Below are 19591 nucleotides of genomic sequence, written 5' to 3'. Positions count from 1 at the left end.
CACTTCTCTGTAACTGTTCTCAGCTACTTTCTATCACGGTGGTGCAAGAGCACACAGCCATCAGTGTCTTTTGTTTCCTACCTTCTCCTTTGCTTTACTTCATTCCTTTTGGTTTTCATCCTTTTTGTGCCTAGTGCTACAGCTTGGTGCACATCTGCTTCTACCCACAGCTAGCTTTGTGATACTCTGTAAGAGCTGATATATAAACAGCAGCCTGAACTGATACATATAACTGATGTGTAAGCATCACCCTGAAGCCCAGGCAGCCCTGCTGTCCTGGAATTCACCAATGGAATCCCATTGTGATTCCAATGAATGATTTAGCTGAATGTTAACCTGATCTTGCTGCTGTTGGTACCACAGCAAGTTTTGCTCTGTACATATACACTGCTCTGCTTCATGCAAAAATGAGTTAGTGAAAAAGGCCTGCCTGGAAAATACATCCTTGCTTTATGAAGCACTGCAGCAGCCTGAATTATTGCTAATCCCGGCTGCAGTATGATCCCAGAGCAGTTAGATCCCAGCTCCACTGTAGCTGACCCTCTAGGAATGCTGCCCTGTGGAGAAAGGGGAGCTAATCTACTCTATCCATTTTTCCAGTGGGAGTTTCAGCTCACCATTTTTTACTTAGGCAACTGTGTGATTTACTGTGCTTTTGGAACACTAAAGGATAGGTGAAATCCTTTCTCCATCTCTCTGGGAAGGCTGAGAACACACCCTGATTCAAGAACTGCACCGAGGATTTGCCTGTCTGCCTCTACATGCCATTCACTCATCTATTTACCTCCTGCCTCTTTACGCAGAAAAGCTTTTTGAAGAGCTTGCCAAGATTTCTGCCAGGTGGCATCATAAGTGAGTTTCACCACAGCTGAGGGCCTGACAAGCTTTGCTGGACAGACATAGCAGGAAATTAAGGTACTTTTATGCCTAGATATGTTTGTAAATATTTATTTTGAGCCTTCTTGCACTAATAGATTTCAGATGCAGCAGAAGCGTGGCACACGCTGCTCCCCAGCGCTTCCCCCGCCCGTCCGTGCCCGCAGGCTCCTCCTGGAGCAATGCCCCGGCAATCCAGAGAGCGGCTCACCAGAACCACTTCTCCTCCTCTTCTTCATCCCTCCCACCTCCTCTTCACCTTCCCCAAACCTGCGGCACTCGAGGCGGGCGGGGCAGCTCCGCCCCGCCTGGCTGCGGGCCCCGGGCGGGCTGGGGTGCGCTCGGCTGCCGGGGGAGCCGGCATGGGGACGGAGTCCTTCCTCGGAGTGAGTAAAGCACTTGCCAAGGACGAGAGGAGGGAGAGAGGGAGGGAGGGAGGGATGCTGGCGGAGCCCTGGACCCCAAAGCCCCGCGGGGCTGGCGGCCCCTGCTCGCCGGGGCTGCTCGGTACCGCTCCTCGCAGGGTTTCCTATAACCTCCGTGAAGGTTTTTTACCTTCTGGGTCGGCTGCAGCGTGTGTTTTATTGATGCCATAGTGAATCGCTCTTTAATTATATCTCCCTCCCGGAACTGCGTTGGCCGGGGTTTGGCCGTGTCCCAGCGGGGCTGGGCGAGCCGGGCGCGCTCCGGCGGGGGAGCCCGGGCGGGGGACGGTCAGCCCCGGGGACCACCAGCCCTGGGGACAATCAGCCCCAGGGACAGCCAGGTCTAGGGACCATCAGCCCGAGGGACCACCAGCCCCAGGTACCGTCAGCCCTGGGGATGATCAGCCCCGGGGACCGTCAGCCCCAGGGATGATCAGCCCCCGGGTGCTCCCGGTGAACTGGGGCTGGAGGATTGTAATCTCTAGCGGCTTTACACGTCTGCATATTTTATTGCTTGTTTAGTGTCCCGGTAAAATCCTCGAAATGTAATTGCTGCCTATATGAAGAGTACCCACGGAAGGTGAGACAGCTGGTGTGAGCAAAGGGAGCGAAGGTAGGTAGGGTGGGTTGATCCTGACTGGAAGCCGAGTGCCCACCAGAGTCTCTCTATCACTCTCCTGCTCGGCAGGGCGAGAGAAAAATGTAATGAAAGGGTATAGGCCAAGATAAGGACAGGGAGAGATCACTCAAGGTACTGCCACCGGCAAAGCAGACTCGACTTTGGGAAAATATTTAATTCATTACCAATGAAATCAGAGTAAGATAATGAGAAACAACCAGCAAATCCTAGAACACCTATGCCCCACCCCTCCACCCCTCCAGGGTGCAACTTCACTTCTGATTTCCTCTACCTCCCTTGCCTGCAGTGGCACTGGGGGATGTGCAATGGGAGCTGAAGTCAATTCATAAAGTATTGTCTCTGCTAATCCTTCCTCCTCAGGGGAAGGACCCCTCATACTCTTCTGCTCCAGTGTGGGGTCTTTCCTATGGAAAACAGTCCTCCACAAATTTCTCCAATCGGTCCTTTCCAAGAGCTCCAGTTCTTTGTGATCTGCTCCAGTGTGGGTCCTTTCCAGGGGGTCACAAGTCCTGCCAGCAAATCTGCTGCAGTGTGAGCTCCTCTCTTCATGAGACCACAGGTCCTGCCAGGAGCCTGCTCCCACATGGGCTTCCCATGGGGTCACAGCCTCCTTTGGGCATTCACCAGCTCTAGTGTGGTACCCTCCACAGGCTGCAGGTGGAGGACTCTGCTCCAGGATGGATCTCATGGGCTGCAGGGGCACAGCTGCCTCACCGTGGTCTTTGCCATGGGCTGCAGGCAGATCTCTGCTGTGCCTGGAGCACCTCTTCCCCCTCATTCTACACTGGCCCTGGTGTCTGCAGAGTGTCTCTCACATATTCTTACTCCTCTTTTCCTGGCTGCTCTTGCACAGCAACTTTTTTCCACTTCTGGAATCTGTTGCCCCAGAGGCTCTACCACTGTTGTTAATGGCTCAAACTTGCCAGCATCAGGCCTGCCTTGGAGGCAGCTGGCACTGGCTCTGTTCTACATGGGGAAGGTTTCTGGCAGCTTCTCACAGAAATCAGCTCTGTAGACTCCCCCACTACCAAGATCTTGCCATGCAAACCCAACATAGTGGTTTATCACACTATGTGTAGGATGGACTTACCTGTCTGGAAAAGGGGAATTAATAAACAGTTTTCATTTGTGAAGTTTAGAATTTCATCATGAGAGGCAGCAGCTAATGGTTGCAGTTTCATTTCTCCAGGCAAGCCTTGGTTTCTCCCCAAAGGTTGCCCCTCAAACACAAGGCAGCAGCTGAGTTTAGAGGTTGCACACTGTACATCTGTGCATTGCATGGGGGAGCAGGACAAGACTTGGTCCAGTCACTTTTGTACAGGACTTGATCAGCAGATGGCCAAGGTGCAGCTCGTGCCATGCACTGCCAGTGGCTGCCATCCCCAGTCTCAGGGTACTGTGGAAGAGGAAGAGGACAATGACATGTGCATCTCTCACATGTCTGTGTTTGCAGGACTGCAGCGTTGTGGTCTTGCTGTTTCTGCTCTCTGCTGGCTTTCCTCAGGGCCAGCAGGACACTCTTTGTGAAGTGTCCTGGTCCTGCAGAGGGGGAGGCATTGATGGCAGCTTGTGCCAGGCTGAGAACCTGCTGCCCATGGGCTTTGGCTGGGCAGTGCCAAGGAGTCTCTTGTACAGCTCAGCAAAGGCAATTGCAGGGCTTGATGCCTCTGCAGGGACTTCCTCAGCATGTGCTATCCTGACTCTGGAGAAAGGGACCAGCATGGCAGAAACCCAGCTTTTTTCTGTCAGCTGTGAGGCTGTGCCTGTGTTAACCCAAGCAAAGTGGTGAGAGCACACAGCAGGAGGAGAGAGTGGCAGCAGGGAAGCCTGCACCCTTGGACACATCCTGGGGGTGCTGTTGGTGCAAAGGAGCCTGTGCCAGGAACAGGTGTGACTGCCTGGCAGGGCTTAAGGGTCCCTGGGGTGATGGGTGCCTGTTCTGGGGAAGAGCTGGTGCCTTTGGGGAATTGGAGAGCCCCAGAAGCTCTGGAAAGGGAGCTGCAAATGTCCCCCCTCAAAAGAGGAAAAGCAATGCTTATAGTCAGGTTTCTAGTCTGCATACAGAACCTGCAAAAGTGCTGCCATATGCTGGGGTGTTGCAGCCTCCCAGCTCCTGTCAGCTTCAGAGCTGGAGAAGAAGAGGGACCATCCAGTCTTTACTGAACAGCAATGCTGTTTTAAGCACCTGCAGCCCCTGTCCATGCTGATGCTACTTGGTACAGAGACTAGAGCAGAGCAGCTGTGGGTGAGCAGTGGTGTGCAGTCTGATTACTTGTGAAACAGCAAAAGGTGACAAATGAGCTGCAGACATCTGTCGTCTGAGCAAGGGGCTGCAGGGGACAGAAGCTCATCATATTAAACTGCAGAAGCAGAGGATGGGAGAGTTGATCTGTCTGAGATCTGAGTATTTTTCCAAGAATAAAAGTAGCTAATGCAGCATCTAGAGACCATTTGTTTCTTTCAGCTCAAAGATGCACTGAAGGTACAGCAAGGCAGGCTAGGCAGGTGATGCTTTGTGCATTGGCCAGTATAAAAGCAGATTGTGTCTTTTTGTGTGGTATGGACATAAAACTTAGGTATGCAATTCCTAAAGTTGCCTTTCAGATGACCCTATGTTACTGTCAAAGGAAAAAATCTAATGCATCATGTTTAAGCAAATATTCTTCATATAAGCACTGTGGCTCTCCAGTATATAAGGGAAAAGCAACCACCTCCTAGGAGAAAGTCTTGAATGAATGTGCTAAGATGCATTGAAAGGGACCAGTGAGGGTGTTTGCAGAACAAAACCTCAAAAATATGTATCTGACTGCGATTGCTGTAGCAGACAGGAAGGAATCACTTACAGCAGCCTTTAAAAAAGTATTAAAAAGGAAGCTGTGATATTAATGATGGTAATCACTGTGCCATGATCTAACACTAGCTGTGACAAAATAAAGCCTTGAAAGCAATGAAAAGAGGGAAGGCTCTAATCCCCAGACCACCACCTGAACTAGGAACATCCTAGGAAAAAAACCCTCAAAAACAAGGAGAGCTTATTTTGTGTTCTGCACAATCCGGGTGATCATAAATGAAAAATGAACAGGGTCACTCTAGCAGGCCCTGTTGATGCCATGATTTCTCAGCTGGGTTTCATCCACTGGCACTCCTGCATGACCAGCAAATTGTGCAGAAGATCCCAGAGAAGAGCAGTTCCAGAATAGTTTCAGGAAGGTCAGAGCAAACCAAAATATTTATAATCATGGACTCGTAGGGGTGATAAAAACATCTTTGGTGTTCTCCAAAGCAGGAATAAGGAGAGGAAAGTTTTCCTCTTTGACCCCAGATGCTGGCATGACCTGCAAATACAGTGTCCTCACATCTCTGTAAAGACTTTTTATAGATGTACTCCTGTGGCACCCGATTTGATCCTTCAAATCAGTGTTCTCTAAGGACCTGAGGGTAGCAGACCTAGCCCCTGTCCCAGCCCTGCCATCAGTCCCCTTGCTGTGCTCCTGAGACTGCAAAGGGTGAAGGAATGGACACAGTTCCACACTGGAGAGAGGTACACCTTGTGATTTCACAACAGCCAATAAAGCAGTCATTTCTCCATACCAATGAAACTGTGTATATTTGTCTTGGCTAGGTGTTTTCTTTCACTTGGTCACTTTGCAAGCCTGAAGGTGGAACCCACCCTTTGGCATTGTGCTGGGAGACAGTGTTATCAAAAGCAGCATGTGTTGTGGCTGATAAGCTCTTGACATTTTGCTGCAACTACTTGAGAGAAGGGTTGGCATTTTTAAATATTTATAAATCCATCCTACACAGGTGCAATATCATTAATCCAACTGCAGGATATGGAATGGTTTATTGTTTTTCTTTTCTTTTTCCCTCCCAGAACACCCTATGAAGTCCCAGAGCAGGTACCAATGGAAGGCCCTTTGCAAACCTTCGTTCATGTGTGCCATGAAAATGGTCAGTGGATGTCACAGTTACCAGAGAAGCTCTGGGATATTCCCCTCTATAACTTAGCTCTCCCAGGTAAAGATTAACTTTTGTTCTCCACTGTTTTGTAAGCTTGCCATTTAAGCATTGGAATATCCTGTTTGTTCCATTTCAGGATGGCTATGTTTATTATTTGGGTCAGTGTGTGGGGGAGGGTTTGTGTGATGTTATGTGAATAATGTTGGTCTGTAATGTTTGGGGTTTCTTAGAGGGGAGGGGTAACAAAGGAATTTTTTATTGTTTTATAAAAATGAAAAGAAAGAGGCACTTTGCATTATCTTGTCAGATACTATTATTAATCTAAGTATTAACTTACTTGGGCAATGGTGAAATTTTCCTAATTAATTCTTGTGACTTCCTATATAATAAAATTTTTCCAGGAGGGGAGAATTAGTATTTTACCTTCTTATTTGTTTCTTTGTACTGTCTAAAAGAAGCTGTGAAGTTGCAGAAAAAGGAGAATTGAGACTTGTAATTAACATGATTTTATTAATGTAGACTGTTAGTTTTCTACTTGATCTTATAAAAACTGGATTTATCGTGTTATAAATGCATTTAAGTGATACCTGTGTATTATTAACCTTTCTTTGGTCACATTATTGTTTCTTTCTACTGCCTTGATTTCTCCCCTCCTCTCATTCTGTCCAAAAAACTTTTGGTGTAATGTGATTTCACTGACACATGGGGAGGCAATGAAGGACCATCAGCTCTTGAGTGATTCCCTTTGCCTCCACACCAAGAACGGTTCTAAAGAAAAGTCTAACCTACATTTTCTGTCACACCTGAAGATGTGACAGGTAGTTTGGGGGGAAAGCAGCACAGTGTGTAGATGAATGTTTTATGCAGGCCACAGGATCATAGATTAATTTTAGGAAAGGCATATATTTAGAGATAGTGTGAAATCTTGTCTTCAGTGAGTAGAGCCCTGGGAGACCCCAAGAATTGTAGTGTTTTGGCTTTTTTCTGCCCATTGTGAACTGATGGAGTGTGGAGTTCCAATTAAAATTGAAACCCAGCAACTTATTTCATGGAGGCTTCTTAGATAATGTCATTTGAATTGATGTTAACTTCAAAACAAGCATATCTCTATTTAGGATGTGCTAAACCTATAAAGAGCCTATAAAACCTATGTAACAGGACTAGGACAAGGTGCCATTAAAAAAAAAAACCCTCTAGATTTCTTATTTAACCATCAAGAGAGGAAAAAAGAAAATAGTTATCTGCCTTATGGGTGAAGAAAGAAGGTAATAGTAATCTCTTTTTCTGTTTTTGTTCCTATTGCAAAAATCTTTCACAAGTCAGTAGCACACTCAGTGGGATTTTGTTTTGCTGGAAAAGGAGCCATGTTGTTTCTCTAAGACTTTTACCTGTCTTTATTGGCCATCATAGAAAATAGAGAACCTGCTGATGGGTTTGTTTGCCTTCCTGGCTCTCCTCTTAAGGGTGACCTTGTTATTCTTGAAAATGTTTGTTGTTCTTGTGAATATGCCTGCAGGGAGAACAGGCATGAAGAGCAGCTGAAGGCAAGTCCATTTCAGCAAACATTAGAGGACTTTTAGAGAGCATTGCAGGCTATTAGCTTGGAATATTTTGGTGTCTGTCCAGCTGACCTACAAAGGTGATCTAGCCCAAGCCAGAACACAAACAGATCAAGACCAACCAGGTCAAGACAGCTCTGGCAGGTTTCCAGAGGGAGGAAACCCAGTTTGGAAGTGGAAGTTTATCTCATAGGAGGCATGCAAGAAACATGACAGAGTGGATTCTGAAAGCATGATGAGGAGACAGCAGCACGTGTCATTAATTAGTGTTGTGCTTGCACCAGATCCAGCACAGTGCTGCTGGGCAGGTGTGGATTCAAGGTCTGGAGCTACTTACCTTGGTGCTAGCTCACTATCTTTGCATCATATATGTTGTGTCATGGATGTACCCATCTTCCTTTCATTACTGTAACTCATGACATCACAAAAGGCTCGTGAGTAAAAGATTAGTATCCGTTTGCTGGTTGGCACCCATGGATGAACACCCATCAGTGGCATCCTGCACATCTCCCTCAGACTTGGATTTGGTCCATGGGTATTTAATAGTTTGACTCTTACATCTTCTAACACATAATTCTTTATTGCATGCCCTCCATATTGATCTTCCATCTGCAATAAGTGTGGTTGGGTGTTTAAAGCAATAAAATAGATCAAAAAAGGCTTTTAGAAGGTGAAAAAATGGAGTGAGATATCAAACTAATATTGACAGTTCCAAAGAATTTTTATTTCCAAATCAATCCTTTTTACTTTGTTTATTAGAAATACTACCACTAGTATCAGTAAGACTGCCAATTCAAGAAAGCAGCTCCTAACACCAGTTGAACTATTAGTTGAATGATAAAATGACAAGCAAATTCTTTGCAGATACTCTGCTAAGATCCAAACAACTTAGCTTTTCTTTATAAAACTGGAAGAAATAATGGAACAGAAAGACTAGCAAAATCACTGTTCCCTGTCCAAATGAAATTGTGAGCTGCAATAGTTTCATCTAAACATGATGCAAGTGATGTGTCAAATTTATTAAGACTTCAAGGAAATAAAATATTTGGGCAGACTGTTCTTGGCTCCGATGCCTGCATAATTCCCTGTGCTGGAAAGATCAGGTAATTTTTGAAGTCCATCAAATGAGGATCTTGTTCATCTTTCACTCATAAACTTGGACTTGGATTTGCCTCAGAAACCTTCAAGCACCCACCTTGTTTGTTGTTTTCGTAGTGGAGGTGGGGGTTTGGTTCAGGAGGACATTTTTATCAGATATTTAAGATATAAGTGGTTAGAGTGCCAAGTTAAATGTTAGTCCAGTCAAAGGTGTAAGAACATGAATTTCTAATTTCAGTCATATTTTCCTGTGCAGAGATGAGGGTCTTGGACAATGAAATCCTGCATTTGGAAAACTCTGAAAACAGGACAAATTCTAGATAAATTCAGCTTTCAGCTGATTATTCCTTTGAAAAAAAATGTTTTCACACCAAGATAATTATTTTGAGGGAAGACACCTTTTGAAACACACCATTTTATTGTGGTTTGGGGCAAACAGTGTCAATGCCTTTCCTTCACAAGGACTTCACACTAAGCTTATTAATGTTAGGTGAGCAACCTCTGTAGACAATTCCACATTTTTGCCATAACTACAGAGGCTCTCAGACAATACAATGTGGCTTGCAAATGTGATGGCCTGTCAGGTATGCTACATGAAATGTAGCCATGGAATGTGGTCTTGAGTAGTTAAGAAATGAGATTTTCTGTACATTTATTTTTGTATTCTACAGGGAGTCATGACACTATGACCTACTGTTTGGATAAAAGCTCTGCTGTTAGTGGCAACGAGTCCAAGCTGGTGAAGTTTTTAAACAAATGTCTGCCCTGCATTGTGCACCCCATTATCATGAAGTGGTCTATAACTCAGGTAACCATTAGCTGGTGTTCTCTTCTTGCTTTGGCAAAGCTGAAGCTTGTGCTGCAGAGCTGAGAGTGCACAATGACAGAATAGCCTGCTGCTCTGTGCTCTCATGAGATTCCATGCTTGGGTGCTGTGGTTTAACCCCAGCCAGCAACTCAGCCCTGCACTGCTGCTTCTCACTGCCCCTGGGTGAGATAGGGGAGGGAATTGAAGGGTACAAGCTGGAGAACTTGTGGGTTGAGATACAGACTGTTTAATAGGTAAAGCAAAAGCCATATGTACAAGCAAAGCAAAGTAAGGAATTAATTCACCACTTCCCATGGACATGCAGGTGTTCAGTCATCTCCAAGAAAGGCAGGCTCCATCATGTAATGGTGTCTTAGCATGACAAATACCATCACTCTGAACCTTCCCCCTCTTCTTCCCCCAGCTTTATGTGCTGAGCATGACTCCTTATGATGTGGGCTATCCCTGTGGTCAGTTGGGGTCAGCTGTCCTGCTGTGTCCCCTCCCAAATCCTTGTGCACCCCCAGCCTCCTCACTGGTAGGGTGGGGTGAGAGGCAGAAAAAGCCCAGACTCTGCAAGCACTTCTCAGCAACAGCAAAAACATCCCTGTGTAATCAATGCTGTTTCCAGCACAAATCCAAACCACAGTTCCATTCCAGCTAATATGAAGAAAATCACTATTTCCTATCTAAATCCAGCACTTTGCAGCATGAGATAGGAGCCATACATAGCTGATCATCTTTTCTGGGGAAAAAGCATGCAGGTGAGGCAGGGATGATACTTAAAGCTGTTGCTTAAAGCTGACCACTTAGTACCAGAAACCCTTTTCCACATGTTTATTGTGGTGGTAAATAGCATGTAATATTAATGTAATTAACAGAGGTTTTATTTCTCTTGCACTTTGTTTGGAAGGTACTTGCTTGTCATTTTTGCTATCCCTGTTGTGTGAGATGTCAGTTGTGTTCCCCGCCTATACTGGGTATTTCATCATCAGCAGAAACAGAAGAATCCCTTGTAGGGATTTTTTTTCCCATAAAGATTGAGAGTGAAGATGTGGTTCAGCACATAAGGTTTAGTTAATTTTTTTAAATGTGCAAATATTAAGCTAGTAGTTATTTCTTTGTTCCTCACAAATGTATTTTAAAGACAAAATTTGGGATCTTGATTTAAGTTACAGCTTTGGAAGATTCTTCCAAAAACCAAACTTTCCTGACATCAAAGAGGTACCAGAAATCTGTTTTTGTTTTTATTGAAGGAGTAGTTCATTATTAGGGAATTAAAACAGAATAATTGATAAATAGCAATGAGCATGCCAAGGTTTCTTTTGTCGTGTTTGAGCAGCTCTGGCAAACTGGAATCTTAGACACTACTAGGTATCAAACATGAACCAGCAATGATGAGCTGATGTTGAAGGGCACTTGCTTAGCACAGATCATTGTTTATCTTGAGCTGCTTTTTTGGGGGGGACTTCAGCCAATGAAAGATTTAGATACCTCCTAGCTTGTGGGTTTCTGGCTGGCAAAGTGACCCTGTTGGTGACAAACAATCTCTTAACATCATTATAGTAATTTTCTGGTCCAAACCCAGTGTGACAAGCAGGAAGTGGCCCAGTGCTGATAGGGAAGAGGCACAGCTACAATCCTGCCCCTCCTTAGCTCTGCCTGCTCCAGTTATCTGTGTGGGGAGATGACTCCACACATTGGTATCCAGAACAGACAGGGAGCCCTGCTGGTGGTAGGATCCACAAGTTCCTGGGTGCCCCAGTGACTAGGAGTTGTCTGCTTGAGTTCAGCTGCTGTGGTTGTCAGTCTGGAGCCCCAAATGTTCCCTGAGTAATGGCCATGTAACTCCCAGTCGTGCCCTGGATGCCTGGTGAGAGATTGAAGCACTGAGCAGCATTGCTCCTCAGGGCTTCCTTTAAAATTTTGCCCTTTAGGGGGGCAGTATTCACACTGCCTAATTCAGTATCCAAACCCAGGTAACTAATTAAAGGGTCTAATTTATCTCATTTTCCCATGGATTCAACAGATAAGAAAAGAATTAATCTGAAGGGCAGCTCAGAGCAGTTATTTCCTTTGGTGCTTTTTCTGGCCACAGAGGTTGTAAATGACCTTCAGCCTTGTACACTCCACTGTTTCCAACATAATCTAATAAAAGGGGTCTGGATCATCCCTTCCACTGCTTCAGCCTGGTGGAGACCAAGCAGGCACAGAAGGAGACCCAGTGCACCCCCTGGACCTTGGGCACAGCCTGGGGAAGCTAAATTGGTGTCCAAAGAATAGGAACTTAGGGGGTTAAACTAGGCAGGTGAGCATCCTGCCATGTGTCTTTAGCTCTGCCTCAGTGCTAAAGCTACAAATTTGGATATTGGAGAGCAATCCCTTGTACTGATTTAGCTTTTGTTGAATCCTTTCTGACTTAAATCAGTACCATGTGTGGTTTCTGAAGCCTAAATTTTATCCCTAGCAGGTTGAACTGAGACAAATTAGTGTTTAAGCATATTTAATTCAATTGATTCTATTTTCTTATGCCAAGAGAGTCCTGATATAAGGAAGAGACATATAATTTGGAACTTTTTGCCTCAGAAACAGCTTTTTCATCAATTCTATTCAGCCCTCAAGTCCAGTGGAAGTGCCTTGAGGGAAGTGGATCTAGAGGAGTGCCTCTGTTTTGTAGGACTTCTACAGATTAATTCAAACTTTATAAGAATCTTTATCTTGAAAAGTAACAATAGCCAGTAGATTTTTCTATTTTTGTTTCTTTCCTTCTGTTGAGGATGTGTGAGGTCCACAGAGACAACCACAGTAAAGTCTTTGATCTAATAAAATAAATACAGCACTTCTAAGGTGCTGATCCTGCAATTGTTTTTTTAAATGAATAGTTGTGTGAAGAGCAATCATGTTTTTATGCACAGGTTAATTGATCTTTGACTTTCAGAACACAACAAGGGCAACTGTCTGAAGCTAATCTAATCTGTACTTGCAGTTTATGCTGCAGGGAAATTGAAATCTCTCTTGTCAGAGAGCAAAATGCTTCCAGCTTGCAATTTGGTGCCATATAGTGACATTTTAAAGATGAGACATCTATAAAAAATGCCATAGGGCTAATTTTGTACCCCTCTTTTTGCTTTCTAAACCAAAGAAACAAATCTCTTTCAAGCTCTCAGGACCTTTGTCTTCTGTTTCATCTTTCAGGTCCTGACTGTGACGGAGCAACTTGAGGCTGGAGTTAGATACCTGGATTTCAGGATTGCCCACAAGGCTAATGATCCCTCTATGAATTTGTACTTTGTGCATATGGTTTACACAACTGTTACTGTGCAGGTATTTTCCTTACCTTTGTGATGGCTATAAACCCAGTGCCATTTCCTTCATTTAAGGAGCATCATAATCCAAAAATGCTGTCTCAGGGTCTTCTGAGTAGGTTATTTGGGATTTTTTTGTTATTTTTTCCTCATCCTCAAACTCTTTGTGTCTGCTCTCCACTGCCAATCCCCTACCACATGCCCAGTGTTCTGGGGTTTATCATGTGTTGTCCCAGGATGATGCATTCCTGTTTTCCTGGTAAGAAAAGAAGTTATTAAAGGGAAGAAGGCAGGAAAAGCCCTATGTAATTATAGAAACACTTTTTTTTTTTTTTTGAGAAACCACATTTTTTCATTGTTGTGATTGTGAGTCTACTCGACCATCGCTGCTCTGTTGATTGTATGTCCTTTCCCCTGCATAGCACAGATAACTTTCTAAGATGCCATACTTCTTTCTTGTAGGATATTCTGTGGGAAATATTGAGGTGGTTAGAAACTCATCCTCATGAAGTTGTTATCATAGCCTGCAGGAATTTTGATGGATTAAACAAGAGACTTCATAATCATCTTGTTGCCTGTATAAAAGAGATTTTCCAGTGTAAACTGTGTCCTAGATACGTAAGTATGAGACCCTTTTTTCCTCATTTTTAAAAGAATCATACATCATATTTGGAATCTTTGATTCCAAATTTTTAGATGTATTCTACTTTCACTGTGTTTTTAATTTCAGAAAGGTACCATTTGCTGCATCAGAGATAGGTCATTACCTAATAGAACTGAGGAGATCAAGCAAACCTACATTCCACAGTGTGGAGGAGGGAATTAAAATTTGACTGTATATCTCTTGAGTTGTGGGACAATAGTAGAGACAACTTTCATCCATTGTCCTGTCTGAGTTTTCTTGGAAAGGAAAGGGAAGAAAGGAGAGAAAAGAGAGGAAAATAAAGGAAAATGAAAGAAAAAAGAAAGGAAAAGTTATGCATCTTATATATTTATAGATTTTAAAGAATCCATTTTCTGCCTTTTCACAGCAATAATTATAAATTAATTTTTTTCTTTGTAAAGTAGTTTAGGTTGGAATTGACCTCTGGAGGTCCAACACCACCATGCAAAGCAGGTTCAAAGTGATATTGGGCTACTCCTGTTCATTCTTGAGTATCTCCAAGGATGGAGATTTCACAACCTTTCTATGCAAAATTTGACCACTCTCTCAATAACTGTGTTTTCCTTCTCTATCTGATCAGAATCTCTTGTGTCTGCTGCCTTCCATCCTTTGCTGTGCACATCTGAGGAGTCTTCTCTACATGTATGCATTAGGCATTTGCAGACAGCAGTGAGACCTGTCCAGTCTTCTCTTTTCATGCTGGACAGACTCAGTTCCCTCAGCCTGTCCCTCTGTGTCATGCTCCAGCCTCTGCTCCAGCCTCTGCTCCCTCTGGTTGTGTGCTGCTGGATTCACTCCAGCTCATCAGTGACTTCTTTGTACTAGGGAAGCCCCAGCTGGAAACAATGCTTGAGCTGAAGTCACACAACTGCTGAATAGAAGGGAAGTTCCCTTTTCTTGATTTGCTGTCTGTGCCTTTGCTAATACAGCCCAGTTCACAATTGACCTTTGCCAGGTGGGCTCATGTGCAGCTTGATGTCTACGAGAATCTTCAGGTCCTTTTCTTGCCAGCTTCCACCAGTCTGTCCTGGTGTGGGGGGTTAATCTGTTCAGGACTTTGCATTTGCTTTTGCTGAGCTTCATGAGCTTTCTGTCAGGTCTTGAGGTCCCTCCTAATAGCACTTCTGCCCTCAATGCATTTCTGGTGGCATTGACTTTCCTGGAGCTGACCTCATAACCAGTCTTACAGTTACCCAGACCTCCAGAAAAGCTTTAATTTAAATAATCAGAAAATATTTGATTGCTAGATTTTAGAAGTTGAGACTTTTAGCTCCCTCTTTTACAAGGTGTGGGAGCTTTTAGTAGTTAAACAATTAACATTTCAAAGATGCACAGGAACAGAGGGTGTTCCCTGGAGGTGTGAGTGATACAGGAGAATGATGACCCTGCTCGTGATTCAAATTCAGCCTTTGAAGCTGGTGTATCAGTAACGTGTGAGTATTACCATTTCAAAGCATTTTATACAGCAGAGTTAAAATAGAACAATTCTCAGCAAAACTAGGGGATTCTGAATATTCAGGCCTCAGCTGAATAACTGAGTGACACTGTTTTATTGTTTCCCCAAATATCTTGAGTGTGTAAGTTGTGGATGAGCAGAGATACTGGAGAAGGACAAATTTGCTTTCAGACACACAGCCAGCTCTTAAAAAATAGAAAGTTATTAACTGCAAAAGGGGCAAGTTGCTGATGGCCATTTGTTGAATGAAGGTATTGAAAGAATGGTCTGAGATCACTGCACTGAAGAAGGAACATTTCTGAGTTGTGCCCAGGAGCACAGAGGAAGTGAACTGGAGAAAAGACAAACCAAATGCTTCCCTCGAGTAGAAAAACTTTGTATCTATGGGGTCTGTGACCAGCACAATGGACCTCACCATTTTTGCCTGTGGTACCATTGCAGATTAGGCACCTGTGGGGTTTTTCAGGATAACAGATTTAGTTTTGCCATCAAATATCCAAGTGCTTGCTGGCTTATTCTAAAATAAACTGCTGCCTACTGTCTTTCAAGACTGCGTCTCTGTTGTTGTACAGAATTAAGTGTCAAAGTGTTTATGAAGCAGCTGCTCAGGCAAGGTCTGTATGTAGTACTGGCACAGGCCACTGAGTGACAATATTACACTGCATTTACAATTGTAATTGTCTTAACTATTCAAGGTGTCCTCTTTTGATGTGGATTACTAGGGTTTAAAAATCCCTTGTTAGACTTTCATTACTGCTTTGTTTGCAAAATGAGCACCTGTATTCATATGCACATCTCTGGTAGCTTTTTTTTTTTGCTTTTATTGTACATCTTTGCTTGTTTGTTTAAGAGGTTCCAGCTTTAGAAAGGCAGCTGAGATAAAGGCTTCAGTCAACCACAAAGTTTTGTAGTTTAAGTAGCTTGTGCCTTAATTTTGCAATATTTTCTGACCTAATGGGAGCTTGCATTCTCTCTTTTGTGGATGAACTGAGAGGGATTCATTCAACCCTCAGCTTTCTTCAAATATTTGCATTATTAATTTTCAAGCCTTTGGTTTTTATTTAAATTAATAAGCTAATAGGAACATCAAAAATCCACAATTTCTTTTTCACAAGCAGCAAACGTAGTTTTAAACTACAACATTCTTAGAAAATACAATGCCTATTAAATATGTTTGTTTTGCAAATAAAACTAGTCAGAGGGCCTCAGTTCTCTCCAATGGTAACTTCTGAGGCTGGAAAATGTAATTTCATATTGAGACACTTAAATTTAACAGCTATTTTAGCCCATCTATCTGATAGAGAAAATGTCTGACTTAGGTCTTCCTCTCAATTAAAAATGTCTGGAATATCCAATTGCATAAACTTTCCACTTAGAGAAACAAGAATTAATGTAGCTCTTGGAGATTCACATTTAATCTTACCAGGTTTTAAGCAGTTCAGTTTTCTTTGATGGTTACTGCTCCAAATTTGCATCAACGTGCAGAATCTGCCAAAATGATTCCTGCTTCTCTCTGCATTCCTGCAGCAGATGGTCTGTATGTTCCTCCCCTAAGGAACCTTCAGCAGTGGCTTGACACAGGGATGATTTCCTATTACACAGGTGTAAGACCTTGAGTTATGTACATGATCATAGTTGAATTGTTTAAGGAAAGGAGGAATTTGCTGAAGCTCCAAGGGTTCTATTGCCCTGCATCTTGTAAACCATTCCATCACCTGCTGGGCTGCTCATTGAAAAGCTTTATCTGAACAGAATCAGTGCCAAGGTGCTGTCACACATCAATATTTGGACTTTGGGAATGCTGCTGCGTTGCTGACTTCAGCCTGGGCGTGCTTCCTTCCAGGTGGTGCCAACACTGCGGACCATGTGGCACCTGGGCCATCAGGTCATAGTCTCGTACGAAGAGGAGGTGCAGCTGGGGAAGCACTGTGAGCTGTGGCCCCCCATCCCCTACTGGTGGGGAAACAAAACGTCCACTCGTGCCCTGATCCGGTATTTGGAGCGCATGAAGCGGATGGGCCGCCCAGGTAGGCACAGGGAGTTCGCTCAGAGGAGAGAAGGGGCACTCACAGCAATGAAAACTAGTAGGAAGTTGGGCAATTGTTGTTTTATGGGATGTAACCACCCTGTGTGTGTGTGTGCCCGTGGCTGCAGAGTGCTGTGCCTATCCCTGGCTGAGTGTGACTGTCCTTGGTGGTTGGACAGTGTCAGTGTGTGCACACGCAGACTGCAGAGATTGTGGCAGCCACAGTTGTGACCCACAGAAAGGGAGCCCTCAGTGCAGACCAGCTGGCCTGTGGCTGCTTTCTCAGCCCAGTGCTTTAGGCAGCACAGATGGTGAGAGAAGTGCATTCCACTAGCCTTGGTGTGAAAAGAAGCCTCTACAAGGCTTCTCTCAGTGGAGCCCTTATCACTTTCTACAGCTACTCAAAAGAAGGTTGTGGCAAGGTGGAAATTGGCCTCTTCTCCAAGGCAGCTAGCAGGAGGAAATGGCCTCAGGCACTGCCAGGGGATGTTGAGGTTGGAAATCAGGAAGGATTTCTTGACTGGAAAGGTGGTTAAGCACTGGAATGGGCTGCCCAGGGAGGTGGAGTCACTGTCCCTGGGGGTGTTCAAGAAACAACTGGATGGGGCACTTGGTGCCATGGCTTAGTTGTCATGATGGTGTTTGGTCTAATGTTGGACTCGATCTTGGAGGCCTTTTCCAGCCTTAGTGACTGTGACACAAGAGCAGTAGGAGAAGGGTATAAGCTGCACATTAAGCAGCAGCACTCAAGCATGCTGGTGTGGTGGAATCTGACAGAGGCTCAGTTCAGAACCTCTGACACAGCTTTTGAAGGGAATGCACAGGGTGGTGACGGGGCAGCTGCTCAGAAATGCACTCTCCCAGCCCTGGGTGGGTGCACCCTGTGTTCCCATCCATTGCAGAGGAAGGCTTAGCATTTGGATGCAACCCTCACAGAAACAAACATAATTTACAGAGGAGGAGTAGTCAGTGGAGAACCTTTACACTGCATAACTAGACAAATTTAGCTAAACTGGAATGTTTGGATAACCGAGCATGGCTCAGGAATTGTTTACAGCAGGCAGTTGCAACAAGGGGAATCACCTGTAGGGACATGAAACAATACAGAGAGAGTGTGAAGTTAGTATTTTAATGATACCCACTGGAATGAGATATGAAGGTAATGCAATACTGAAGAGTTTCTCTTCTCCAAAAAAGAACATTTAATGTGTCACTTTCTGATTTTTGTTTCAGGAAAGTTCTTTGTGGCAGGGATTAACCTTACTGAAAATTTAAGGTATATTCTCGTACACCCCTTTGGATCACTGAAGAAAATGACACTCCAGAGTCTTCCATGCTTGAAAATCTGGATAAAGCAGCAGTATCCAGGACCGAAAAAAAAATGTATTAACATCATTGCTGGAGACTTTATAGGAAACAATGATTTTGTCAAAGATGTGATAGAACTTAACACAAAAATTAATCCTCCATTGCACTGTCAAAGTGAAGTGGAACAAATAGCATTTGATTCTCAGCTTCCTAATCTATGAAAAGTTGAAAAGGCTTTGTCTGAAATTATTGTGCCCTGGTGTTAAACATCCTGAATCCCATAAAGGTCCAATTAACTTAAACCAGGAATGCTTTCAAGACTCAGTAGGAAAAGGTCTCTCAACATCATCAGGTTTTGAGGCCTTTGGACAGAAAAGAGAGCAGGTGTACCTTGCTGTAGTCTCTAGAGAACTATGGTATAGGTATAATTTTTTTGGAGGTGCTTTGATTCTGTAGCAGCTGGTAATACTGAAAGTCCCAAAAGCTCAAACTTATTTTTCATTGGACTAAGGAGGAGGAAAATGTCAGTAGTTTCATGATATATCTTTAAAGATTTTTTTTAATTGTAAGGATATTCCGCACTACTTGCAACCCAAATTCTTACTCTTTTATATCAGTTTGAAATGGACTTGCCTGTTTTCATAGTTTCTATTAAATAAACAAAAGGAACAGTTAAAAATATTTTATCAGAGGTACTGCACTGACAATCCAGTGTGAAATGATTTTATGTACACACCAATGTGCTGAGTATCAGTTGTGTGCTACGTTACGAACAAGGTAGCCCCAAAATTATTTGGAATTTTTAAGAGGTAATTGAATTAGCACTTAGTCATGCCAGTTCTGTTGGGATAAAGATAGCAAAATGAGGCCCTTACACAGTGTGTCTGTGGCAGTTAAACATTTTACTAGGTGTTACTTAAGCATGCCTTACATTGAAAATAAACACAGAGGAAACAAATTCCTGATCTTAACTTAAACTGCCCTAGAAATACAGATTCTGGGCTTCTATCATGCTCATTTAGGGTTTCACACCTGGTCTTTTATTTAGCTATTTTAGTAGCTCTGTAATTATTTTTCGTCTCACTAAGTAGTTTTTGCGTATGTGAAAACTAAGAGGTTTATGCTATTTCCCATCACATACTAATTCTGTTGTCCTAAATGAACTGTGGAATAACAAATCATCATGAAGGCAAGAGAAATGTCAAGCATCAGGACTAAAACAAAACCAATTATTGTGTAAAGTTCACTATGCAACTTCTTCTGTATACCTCACTTTTTAGATGCACTTTAAATGCAAAAGCTATATTCAGATGTCTGCTTATGTTTGCAGAAGTTTTTCTGCCTATCTTTTGTGCCCTCTTTTGTACCCTTGTCATTCTAATAAAACTTGATATCTCTCTGTAATATGGAGTGAAATAGTTTGGTTTCTCCTTTATGTGATATTGTTTTATTGGTTATTCATAACT

General features: G+C 43.5%; 1 protein-coding gene across 4 annotated transcripts; it reads left to right on the top strand.

The window, feature by feature from the left end:
- Positions 1–817: 817 nt before the first annotated feature.
- Positions 818–19529, top strand: PLCXD1 (phosphatidylinositol specific phospholipase C X domain containing 1). Of its 4 annotated transcripts, none has more exons than XM_056489285.1 (8): positions 818–915; positions 1824–1914; positions 5816–5958; positions 9230–9366; positions 12562–12690; positions 13134–13289; positions 16635–16818; positions 18051–19529. In XM_056489285.1, the coding sequence occupies exons 3-8, from the start codon at positions 5847–5849 to the stop codon at positions 18344–18346; spliced, it is 1014 nt and encodes a 337-aa protein (XP_056345260.1). In that variant the 5' UTR covers positions 818–915; positions 1824–1914; positions 5816–5846; the 3' UTR covers positions 18347–19529. The 4 variants fall into 4 exon arrangements, with proteins under 4 accessions (XP_056345260.1, XP_056344994.1, XP_056345174.1 ...); XM_056489199.1 differs by lacking the exon at positions 818–915 and adding an exon at positions 1174–1262; XM_056489112.1 differs by lacking the exon at positions 818–915 and adding an exon at positions 1594–1680.
- The last annotated feature ends 62 nt before the right edge of the window (positions 19530–19591 follow it).

This window comes from Oenanthe melanoleuca, chromosome 1 (assembly GCF_029582105.1).
Source record: "Oenanthe melanoleuca isolate GR-GAL-2019-014 chromosome 1, OMel1.0, whole genome shotgun sequence".
Taxonomy (NCBI): domain Eukaryota; kingdom Metazoa; phylum Chordata; class Aves; order Passeriformes; family Muscicapidae; genus Oenanthe; species Oenanthe melanoleuca.
The sequence above is the reverse complement of the archived record's forward strand: the minus strand, read 5'-3'. Positions and strand labels throughout refer to the sequence as shown.